An 11,887-nucleotide genomic window follows, 5' to 3' on the forward strand; every position below is an offset into this window, starting at 1 on the left:
TTCAATAATTAATATATTAAAACAGAATTTTAATTAATAAAAACTCAGAAAATAATTTCTAAAAAACCAAAATAAATTTCCTGACAAACTTTCACAAAAATATATTCTGAATTGTTAATGACACCAATATCGTACTACTTAGTCTTTAAATTATTGATTCGGTTCAACAAAATAAATTCTGTAAGTTTTATTTTATTTTGTTTGAATTATTTTAAGTTATTTTATTTACACAGAAGATTGTTCTAACAATCTTAAGACAGATTCGCCCCGCTACGGTGCTTATGGTTGAGTGGCGTCTATCTCCCAGGATACAATGATCTTCACAAATTTGTAGAAGCATTTCAAACAAATTTGTCCGGCGAACTAGAACCTTGTGTTCTATAACTCTCTGGAATTTATTCCTAATATTTTATAAGAAGAATAATGCACTAAAAGAAAATCGATAGCAAAGAGACAAGAATTTCAGACTGAATTTTTCGGATCAATCAAAATTGGAATGGGACTGCCTTTATATAGGCTTTGTTGGCACCTATTCAATTTGAATAGAAAAGGTATGAAGAAGAGGCATACCCCTTCCTTTAAAATAAAGAGACACTATGAAAGATTTGCACCCTTTCATTCAAAGGGAGGTTTGACCTTTCTTTTAAAACAAAAAGACACCATAAAAGGTTACACCCTTTTATTCAAAATGAAATTCATTTCAATTCACAACAACTTTTTTATAAATTTTCCAACAATAACATCATGTTAATTGCTCTGTAAAGTTCACCCTGTTTTCATTCTATGAAAGCTTATGAGCAGAATTTATAATGATTCGATAGGTGGAGGCATCGGGTTCATGACCAGAATCCTTCAATTTTAGACTAAATGAACCATCAGAGCCCTCTTTCCTTTCCTTCATCTCTTTGAAGAGACTCAGGGACATACCCAGATCACCCCCCATTGGGTTGTATATATATATATATATATATGTATATATATATGAGTTTGATTCAAAATTTGTACAACTAAAAAAAGATATATATATATATATATATATATATATCTATATATATAAAGTTTAATTCATAAATTATAAAACTAAAAAAAAAAGTTTGATTGGATTATATATATATATATATATGCATATATATATAAAGTTTGATTCAGAAGTTATAAACAATGTCATCAATATTCAGATCTATAAACTTCTACCAGAAAAGAAAAAAAAAATGGACTCAATTTGATGAATCATATATTACTGTCACAGATACATCATTGAGTTGTTCAATGCTTTGATCCAATAAGGTTGATGATGGCAAAATATCACACCATAAGATTAACTCCATTAACAACAGCTACATACTTTTGGTTTCAACGGAGAAGATAGAGAACTTTTGGTTTCAACAGAGAGAGAGAGAGAGAGAGATTGAGAGGGAGTTTTATATACAGAGGGGTATTTTGGTTATAAAACATAATTTATTCTCTTCATGGCACGTGAATCTCACGGTATGTTAATTTGGATGGAAAAACTAACTATGTACTTTACTCTATCGACCATATGGGAGTTATGTGGTGATATTCGAATGTCAGAGTAATCTGCATATGGCCTAAATTATAAGGGGATAAAGTGAAATTTACCTTTTTTTTTATTTATTTTACTAAATTAATTTATTATTATGTGTGTTGGATGATAATTATATAATGGGTGATTGTTAGGCTTTTAATATGTAATCGATATATTTAATATATGAAATATTTTTAGTTTTGAATTTTTTGATTTAATAGATTGATTTAAAATGATATTAAAGTTATCGCCATCTTTGACTTTTGGAAAAATATAAACTAATTTAATAAAAATAACAACCTATTACGTAATTGTTATCCAAACACATACTCATTTTAACTTATTTTGTGTCACATCATCATTCACAACTTTTATACATTTTTTAAAGAAAAAGTATTAAAAAAAAAATCAAAAAATCAGTTTTTAACCGTCTTCCTAAAACAACCCTTTATCTTTATTGGGTAGAAATAATTTTTAAAAATTTTAAAATATTTTTTTGACATTTATTTTTATCAAATTAGTTATATTTTATCAAATTGGCTACTTTGCCCTTAAAATTGAACAATGATATCTTTAATTATCTTTATTTGAAACAAAATTCAAAATTTAAGGTCATATGTGTCACAATTAAAAAGTTATGGATCAAAAAAACACAAAATTCAAATTATAGGGACCGTTAGTATAATTTGTCCCACAATTAATTAATGTATCTATTTGTTAAATTTATTTTATATATATATATATTAATGGAAAATTTGATGTTGTGTTTGGTTTGACTTTGGAATCATGATTCCAAAGGCAAAATTTTTAAATCACTTTTCAAAATTCATAGCCAAACACATAACTCAAAATTCAATTCAAAACTCTTTTGATGATATAGTGTTGAAGATGTTGGTGTGTTTGGTAACGTTTACGTTTTCAGTTTATATTTATAAAAATTTTATAAACTGATTTTTGTTTATTTTTAGAAAAACATAAACTATAAGCACGTTTGATAATTGACAAAATATTTTTTAAAAAATTTAAAATATAAAAAAGAGTGAAAAATGGCAAGTGGCGGCAAGTGGCGGCGAAAGATGATAGTGGAAAGTGGTGTCGGTGGGTGGTGGGTGGTGGTGGGTGGGTAGTGGTGATGGTGGTGGTGGTGGGTGGGTGGGTGACAGTGACAGTGACGGGTGGTGGATGGTAGCGAGTGGGTGGTGGTGGTGGTGGTGGTGACGGGTGGTGGGTAGTGGTCGCAAGTGGATGGTGGATGATTGGTGGTGGTGGGTGGTGGTGGTAAGTAGGTAGCGGGTGGGTGGTGATGGTGGGTGGATGGGTGACAGTGGCGGGTGATGGGTGGCAGATGGCGGGTGGTGGTGGTGGTGGTGGTGGTGGTAGTGGTGGTGGTGGGTGGGTGGGTGACGGTGGCGGGTGGTAGGTGATAGCGAGTGGGTGGTGGGTGGTGGGTGATGGTGGCAGGTGGGTGGCGGGTGGATAGTGGGTGATAGTGGTGGTGGTGGTGGGTGGTGGTGGCGAATGGGTGGGTGGTGGTGGCGAGTGGGTGGCTGGTGGTGGCTGGTGGTTGATGGTGGTGACAGATGGGTGGTGAGTGGTGGTGATGGTGGGTGGATGGGTGACAGTGGCGGGTGATGGGTGGCAGATGGCGGGTGGTGATGGTGGTGGTGGTGGTGGGTGGGTGGGTGACGGTGGCGGGTGGTAGGTGATAGCGAGTGGGTGGTGGGTGATGGTGACAGGTGGGTGGCGGGTGGATAGTGGGTGATAGTGGTGGTGGTGGTGGGTGGTGGTGGCGAGTGGGTGGGTGGTGGTGGCAGGTGGTTGATGGTGGTGACAGATGGGTGGTAAGTGGTGGTGGCAAGTAAGTGAAGGGTGGTGGTGGCGGGCGGCGAATGGTAGTGGCGGGTGATGGGTGGTAGCGGGTGGGTGGTGGTAGTGGTGGTGGCGGCGAGGGGTATGTGGTGGCTGGTGAGTGGGTGGTGGTTCGTGAGTGGTGGTGGCAGGTGGTGGTGGGGGGTGGGGGGTGAGGGGTGGTGGCGGAAAACGGTGGTGAAAAATGATAGCGGGTGGTGGTTAGTGTTGGGTGGTAAAAAAAAAAAAAATTGAAAACTTAAAACGAAAACATATTTTTTGTGTTTTCATTTTTTGGCCAAATTTATAAACTGAGACCACTGATTTATAAATAAAAAATTTTACCAGACAAGTTTTTATTTAAATTTTTAATTTTTTTGTAAATATAAACAGAAAACTGAAAACGTAAGTGTTACCAAACGGCAGTAATGGAATTGTTAAATTATTTTTTATAAAAAATCTAAAAAAAATAATTTTTATATTTAAAAATATCTAAAATAAATAAATATATATATATATATATTTTAAATAACAGATTGCAATTGTCAAAAAAAAAAAAAAAAATTGCATGACATCTGAGAGGATATTGATAGACCTAATCCACTATTTTTAAAAGTTAAAATCCAAAAATTCTTTTAAAAAATTATAACTAAATAAATTTTCTTTTCCAAAACTCAATTCACAGCACACTTAAATCATAACTCCTAAAAAAAAAAAAAAAAAAAAAAAAAAAAAAAAAAAAAAAAAAAATCACAATTTCAAAACTAAACCCAACCGACCCGACCCGACCCGACCCGACCCAACGTTAATAATTAAAATTTGTGTGCGTAAATCTAAAACTAAGAGGTTGCCGGCAGTTCTCGACACGAGGTAGAAAAAGTAGCGTTCTCGAAGCTCACCGTAGGGTGCTATGCTCTGCTCTGCTCTCTCTCCCTGCCATGGCTTCAACTTCAGCACCAATTCACTCAATCAACGACACTTCCACTAACGACAGTAGTAATCCTGCTTCCTCATCTTATTTTCAAAAAACAGTAAGCCTCTCTCACTCTCTCTCGATTCAAAACCCTCACATGTTTCTTTGGTTTGATTTCTGCTTTTTTTAATAGGTTTGTTTGCATGATTGGTGGTTGATTATGGCTGAAAATGATTTCCAAGGGAAGAGACTTGCCGTTGCTGGGCTGACCTCTCGAGAGTAAGGCTTTTTTTTAACTTTTAGGGTTTTTTTTTTTTTTTTTTTTTTGGGGGGGGGGGGGGGATTTCATTTGTATGTGTCAATTGTGCTGTTATGATTAGTGGTTTTTTATTTTGTTTTAAAAAATTTATGCTTTTAAGCAAAATGTGAGTTAGGAATGGTGCAAAGTTTTAATATGCCCGCAAGAAAATGAGCTATCACATGTTTTTTTGTTTTTTTATGGATACCATATGAAGGGCTTCTTGAATAAGGGCTTTTTTAACTAAGGGCTTCTTGATTTGAAATTATTTGAAGTGTAAATTCAACAAATATGGGTCGGAAATCGGAACTTAGAAATGTTGAGGGAGAGGGGAAACAAAGAAAGCAATAGTATGGTAGCTGAAATAAGCGAATTTATGGATCGTAGTTCCTAAAGGTGGGCAGAGGCCTGACAAAAATGCACCAAGCTTATCAAGCCACGGCCAAAGTGTCTCACTATACATGGGACTCCTTACAGTGAAGCACATGCAATGCAAGGCACTCAATTATGCCTTCTTTGTAGGTTCCATGCTCTTGAAAATCTCACCTTCATTTTCCAATTATTCAATCCATTAATGATGTAAATACTTTAGCTTTTACAGCAGATATTTTTTAGCATGGGGTTAAAACGACAAGGTTCTTTGTTCAAGTATTGATATCATACTTACCCATATGCTTCACTCAATCACAATGTAATAGAAGTGATTGATACAGGAGATCCTCTAAGGCTGTGTTTGGTTCATGGATTTGGGAAAAGATTTGAAAAGGAAAATATTTCACACATATTTTCCCTTTTCCCTTACCCTTTTCAAATCCATCCCCATATCATGAAGTAAAAATAGCCTAAGTGTTCCAATGAGCAGATCGACTCTTGGATGAATGTTCAATGTGCTTGGAGAGCCTGTTGATAATTTAGGTTCTGTATATATTCACACATCATCTATTACTATGGATTGGTACTAGTCTATCAGACTTTGCTCCAATTATATTATAGTTTATGGACTAGAGAGCATCAGTGCTTTGAGATTATGCTTCAATTTAAGTTTTCTTTCCCATTGATATTCATCCTCTATAACATATATCAAATGGTAGGATGCCAATGTGTCTTACATGAAAGATATTTTCTCTGAATGGACAATAGTTTGCTACTTCCTTGCTGTCTCTTTAATCATAATTTTTCTTTTCCATAGACTGTTCATTTGAAATTCTATCCAATTGCATTTTTATGGTTTTAATTTCTTGTTCAACTAGCTACGTATTTTTGAGGTTGTGATTTGTTTTAAAAATGTTTAGCTGACGTGGGACTTCTAGTGCTTTTGTTGTCCAATATTTATTTTCTTTTGTGCTGCAGGCAACAAGCTGTGCGAGTGTTCTCCTCTGCACCAATTCTTAAGAGATATGATGTTTTCACTCTTGAGACAGTTGACGGGATATTTGTTCTCATCAAAGGCTTCATAAACAAGGATCGCACAAAAGAAAATGGATTTCCCTCTGAGGTATGTAAATGTTTGTGTTTCTTCCACTTTCTTAGATTAGGTGATTTGTATGGATTAATAAATAATTTAAGAATGGACTAACTGGTATGTTACTTAGATCCTTTGCAGACTATACCATAAAATTCACCTATGTCATACACTTTTGTGATACAATACAACCATTTAAACCTGGATCCTGTCATAATAACAGGTCAAGTGAGATCATTTGATGACCGTGATGGTCATTGAGTAAGGGAATGCTTCTTAAGCTTAGAGCATCTGGCTCAAGCTTGGCTAGGTGCCTTTGGTTTGGGAGAAGCTATAATCAGTTAGGCAGGTGTCATGCTACAGCTCCGTTTGGGAAGATGGTTTATGGGCTTTTTTGGCTATTTTAGCCACAAAAGACAAAATAGGTTATTTTAGCCACAACAAACAAAATATCACATCCAACCCATAATTATTACACTATTTTTTTACAAAAAAAGTCAAAAAAGCCAAAAAACCCTTCCCAAATCAAACTTTTTAGCCCAGGCTAAAATAGCCAAAAAAACCAAAAGGTCAAAAAGCCAACTCACTTCCCAAACGAAGCCAGGTTGATACGCAAATTGAGTTGAGACTTTGTATGCATGGGTTGAAAATTAGTCATTTCTGTATGCATACTTCAAATGGTAGAAAGCAAGTCTTGAATGGTGGAATCCTGGCACACCATACAGTCATTTTTTTCCTGTGAGAAGGTGCACACATAAAGGCTTTTGTGTTGTTTAACGGTTGCACAAGCACTGGATTTGGCAAATCTAGAAGTTGTGATTCCAAATCATATACTCATATGTTTATTATTTCTTTTTTCTTACATATAAATTACTATGAGAGATGGCAGATTGACTAAATAAAGTATCATGTTTTTCTCATTTTTTATTTTCAAGGAAAAAAAATATGCAAGAAAATCCATCTGTGTCTAGATCTACTGTATTCATTAACACGTCATTGGGTTGCACTACTGCACGTTTTGTTATGTATATTTCACATAGACATAGCTCAAGGTTGTTTTTAATCTTTTTATGAGTAATGCAACAATTATATGTTTCCAATGACGTGTTACAACTATGCTTGCAATTGATGACATGCCAAATTGAAGTTTAAATTCTAGCTCGTGCTCTGGATAGGTGTTCAATCATTTTGTATTTGGTTTCCCTCCTTTCTGGGAGGAATATGCTGAGAAGTGCTTGGGGGAAGGATTTAGCAATGAGGATGTTTCAAGAAGCACCTCGGATCATGACAAGTTATCCACAGATTCAGGAAGTAGCATGCACTATGCCAAATTGTTTAGATGTTATTAATTACCAGAATATTTTTTTCTTTCACTTTTCCAGACTGATCAATTTGACATTTCTATATTAACATTGTCTCATATTCTTCTTGCTTGAAATTTTTCTTCTGTTGCAGGTATTGCTGATTTTAGTGAAGAAACTCCAAACAGAAATAAAAAGGGCGTCAGTGGGGAAAGGCATGATAGCGGTGACAAAATGGATTTGAGTTCAGAAGACTCTGGAAATATGTTCTCAACAAAGAAACAACATAAACTCCAAGATGGTGCTTCTAATGAGTCTTCAGTTGAAGATCCAAAAATATGCTCTTCTCAAGTAGTGTCCGAGATGAACATTGGCAGTGCTTCAACTGGTTTCGACCTGCAAAATGATGTAACTGACTCATTTAATGGCGTTGAAGATGAATTTCATGTCAACATTGGTTCAGGAATCTCTAATGGTGGCAGCAAAGGTACTGTAGAAAGATTTCCTTTGACATCAAAAATTGTGGTTCATCCAGGTTCCACAGCAGGTCCAGTAAACAGGGATGTTTGTGATGTGGAAAGTGATACCATAGACCCTCCTTTATCATTACATTCTGATAGGAATACTGTCAATTCATTTGAGGTTGACATTGCAGTGCAACCGAAACATGTAGGCAGTTGTGTGGCAATATCTTGTGAGAGGAAAGACCTATCAAAAAGTGATGGGAAAGGGAAGAAAAGGACGAGGGGTGAGTCAGAAAGAGAAGGATCAGACAACCTTATCATTTTGAATGATAATGTCAATTTGGATGTTGCATCAATAGAATCTCCATTACGAAAAAGAACCAATGTGTCCAAAGTTCATAGGTGTAAATTCACAAAGGCTGTGCCTTTGGAGACTTCAGGTATGAACCTGAAATCATCGGCTGAAAGGTCAGAGAGTCCAAGAACGAATTACAAAGATGAGGAGAAGGTTATGTTGGGAAATGTAAGTGCAAACCTTTCTACAATTAAATTATCCCTAAACCTTGAAGCTGGTAAGCAAAGGAAGAAGACGAACAAGGCACTGAAGTCTTCCATTGGGCTTGGTGATGCAAACCTGAAAGAAGACTTGGAAATTGGAGTCAGCAAGAAAGAAACTAATGATAAAAAAGCAAGCAAATCTAGTGGGAAAACCAAAAGAAAATTGACATATGTTAGTAAGCTGTCCCCTGAACTTCTACATCTAAATTGCTTTGTTCACCTTGATCTAGAGATGCTAATGTTATTAATATATGTATATATGTATAAAATTTTCTTCTGTTAGTTTGATATTAGCAATTTCCCCATGCCTTAGAACAAGCCAAGTTACATGATGCTTAAATTATCAGGCAATATTAATATATTGACTATGTTGCAATGCTATTTAACTGGAATAGAAGTTTAAGGTTTTTGGCTGCATAAAGATTATTTCTGTGGAACTATTGGAACTGGTCTTCATTATTATGATTGAAGATCATCAGTAGAGAAAAATTGGAGCCTCATTTACCTCTGGAGTGAAGTTTTTTGCAGAATTTCTTGATGTTATCTTTTGACTTTTGGATATGTATTTTTATTGGCAATTATTGATTTAACCAGGTGTACTATCTTTTATTTTTCACATTTTTTCTTGTCACAGTTTAAATATTTTTTTTTCTTGTTTTTATTCAGGAAAGTCCTGTAAGCCAGGGAGGAACAGAGAAAGCATCTTTTATTTCTCCAGAATCTTTGAGTTTTAAAAGATCTAGATCAGGTAAGTTTGTGATACTATAAAACCACTTGCAGATATATATTTTCATGGCCTGTTGTATCCTGTTGCATCATCAACCATAAAAAGGCTGATCTATATATTTCTCTCTGTCTCTCTCTCTCTGGTTTTTGGTGTATATATTTCCTTTCACAGTTTGCTAACTATTTACTATTTTGCTCAATTAATTCCCAATCATAACAAGTGTATTGTTGTATAAGAGCAGTGGGGAATTTGGATGAATTTTTTTTTTTCCACTATGCTTTTCTTTACATTGTCCTAATATTCTTTGGAAATGAAAGACAATAACTTGGATTTCTTTATTCACAATTTTATTTTCAGATTGGTTCTTGCCCGTGTACTCAATGTTGATTATTTTGCAGGAAGACTACTTCTACCCACCCTACAATTCTGGCGCAATCAAATGCCGATTTATGATAAGGTTTTTGATGATTTCTAGGCTTATGAGTTGTTCTTTGCATTTGCTTTACTTGCATTGAGTGGATGGCTGGATGCAACTCTACTTTATGCACACACAATTCTCCACTTGTGCAAAACTTTATTCATCTGATAAGTTTGAATGTGGGGGTTGTTGCCAATTTTACTCCACCTGATTAAATTTTCTTATTGAGTTGAAAGTTTCTATATGTAGATACTAGCCTCTTTGCACATGCAATGTGTGTGCAAGTAATAATGTGCGAGTAATCGCTAGAGAAGATGTGTGGAAGTTATATGTAAAGCTATTTGTTGAAGGTGGGCTACTTGATCCTTCTTCTCCAATTGGCTTTATGTAAAGCCATATATTCAATTGCCTAATCACATCCATTTTGGTCTTCCTTTTGTCGTCTTTGCAACTTCAAATTGGAAAATTGTAAGATCTTTGTTGCTTAATAATATTTTCTGCTTCTTTCTTCTAAGGACACTTGCACTTCATTTGTTTTCAGGATCGTCAAATTACTGGAATTCGAGAAGGGGAAGGCCTTCGCGGTGTAGAACCATCTAGAGGTACCCTATAATTATGACTTTTTCGTGCAAGTTAAAAGATAATCTGTCTCCGCATTCTGACAGTATTGTGGTAGGATATACATTGCAGTGCAATTTGTACCTACTTATTTTAAAATAGGAGAGACTAAATGCACAGCAACAAAGGCTATATCCACAGCCCTCCCTCACACAATTGGACCACTCATGTGCGGAGGGAGGGCTATTGAGTGTGTTGTTTGGTGGGTGGGTATAAATGTTTCAGGGATCAGTCCTGCCATATGTTTCTTAGTCAAGAGGTCGATTGGATCCCAATTTTTTTTTATAAAACATATCTTCCATTGATGCATATGGTTTGTTCTTTTTTAACTATTATTTTTTTTATCGGCTTTTTTAACTAACATTTTCCCATGTGTTATATATGCCTGCTGATCTTGGAGATTGACTGCTTATTTTGGATCCTATGGCATTTTTTTTTGGGGGGGGGAACTTTGCCAATGTACGAATTTTAAGGATAGCTTGCTTTGTTGGCAGGAAGTAGATCTGAACCTCAAAGATAAGCTTGTTGCAGAATCTTCCCTATGAAAGGTAGACAAATTTGATTTTGACCTTGTGGCGAACGGAGAGATGTAAAAAATGCTTAAATAAAAATCCTGGTCTTTTTTTTTTTTTTTTGGGGGGGGGGGGGGGGGCACAGGAAGAAATCCAGGATATCATCTGTTAAAATTGGAAAGATTAGCTTTTCGGCAATCTAAAAACTAGGAATACAATCACAGGGGGAAGACCTTTCTTGTTGTTACCACCTCAGGAGATTTTCATTGTGGTGGGAAGCGAACAAAATATTGTGCACCAAGCCCAAAACATGTATCGCAGTAAACAACTCACTCACCTATGTTGGAACTGTCTGCTTTGATGGCATTCTCTACAACGGCAATTGTGTGGTAGACAGTATTAATTGGGCCTAGACTCTTAGCATCATGCATATTTTTGTAGAGCTTAATGCTGTGTTTGGTTGAAGGATTTGAGGAGGGATTTGGAAAGAGAAAGGGAAAAGGAAAAGGTGTGTGAAACTAGGTGAAATGTAGGTATATTTTATTCACATTTCACCAAATTTTTCCGTTTCCTTTTCCCTTTCCAAATCCCTCTTCAAATCCTCCAACCAAACACAGCGTAAGAGAGCACGAGAAGAAACGGTGCATTTCATTTTTTCTTTTTTATTCGATTTTTTTTTTTACATAAAATATTCTTCTTATTGGCAGATTGATAAAGAAAATGAAGATACGGCATCCAAAGGAGATGAAGTCGATACCTAGATCACTGGGGGCGCATGTATTTGTATGGGGTCTCATGTAGTTTGTATTTGTACAAAATAACCTTTTATTTTTCTTTCCTTCTTTTTTTGTATTTGTATGGGGTCTCATGTATTTGTATTTGTATAGTATTAGTTTTTATAATGAAGCCTATTCAGTCAAGAAATGGTTTTCAATTGACTTGTAATTTTTTTTGTTTCAATTTCGAAGCACAAGAAATTTTATATAGGTCAATACTTGCTATCATTTACTTTCTTGGTTAGCCAGATACTTTATAACATTTGTAGCCCAATGGTAGACAAGTATAGTAATGTAGTTGTGTTTTGATTCATGTGTGTTTCTCACAACATTGTGATTGAATCGGTTTTCAATAGCAAGCAGGACTTTTTTAGCCGTTTCATGTGAAGAAATAGTTTTTTTTTTCTTTTTTTTAATTGAAAATTGAACTTCTATGAATGTTTTAG

The 11,887-nt window shown here is 35.4% G+C and overlaps 1 protein-coding gene across 4 annotated transcripts; it reads left to right on the forward strand.

Annotated features, from left to right (window-relative positions):
* Positions 1-4,008: 4,008 nt before the first annotated feature.
* LOC114283374 (dentin sialophosphoprotein-like protein) lies at positions 4,009-11,589 on the forward strand. Of its 4 annotated transcripts, XR_014363536.1 has the most exons (11): positions 4,059-4,425; positions 4,501-4,586; positions 5,956-6,100; positions 7,243-7,378; positions 7,523-8,562; positions 9,057-9,138; positions 9,516-9,574; positions 9,785-9,885; positions 10,077-10,137; positions 10,648-10,701; positions 11,373-11,589. XR_014363536.1 is itself a non-coding variant. In XM_082919224.1 (10 exons), the coding sequence occupies exons 1-9, from the start codon at positions 4,333-4,335 to the stop codon at positions 10,671-10,673; spliced, it is 1,728 nt and encodes a 575-aa protein (XP_082775350.1). In that variant the 5' UTR covers positions 4,009-4,332; the 3' UTR covers positions 10,674-10,701; positions 11,373-11,589. The 4 variants fall into 4 exon arrangements, 3 of the variants coding, with proteins under 3 accessions (XP_082775350.1, XP_082775351.1, XP_082775352.1); XM_082919224.1 differs by lacking the exon at positions 9,785-9,885 and having other exon boundaries at positions 4,009-4,425; XM_082919225.1 differs by lacking the exon at positions 9,785-9,885 and having other exon boundaries at positions 7,243-7,372; positions 7,520-8,562.
* Positions 11,590-11,887: the final 298 nt, after the last annotated feature.

This window comes from Camellia sinensis, chromosome 3, assembly GCF_055761805.1.
Source record: "Camellia sinensis isolate YWXY chromosome 3, ASM5576180v1, whole genome shotgun sequence".
NCBI classification, from domain to species: Eukaryota; Viridiplantae; Streptophyta; class Magnoliopsida; order Ericales; family Theaceae; genus Camellia; species Camellia sinensis.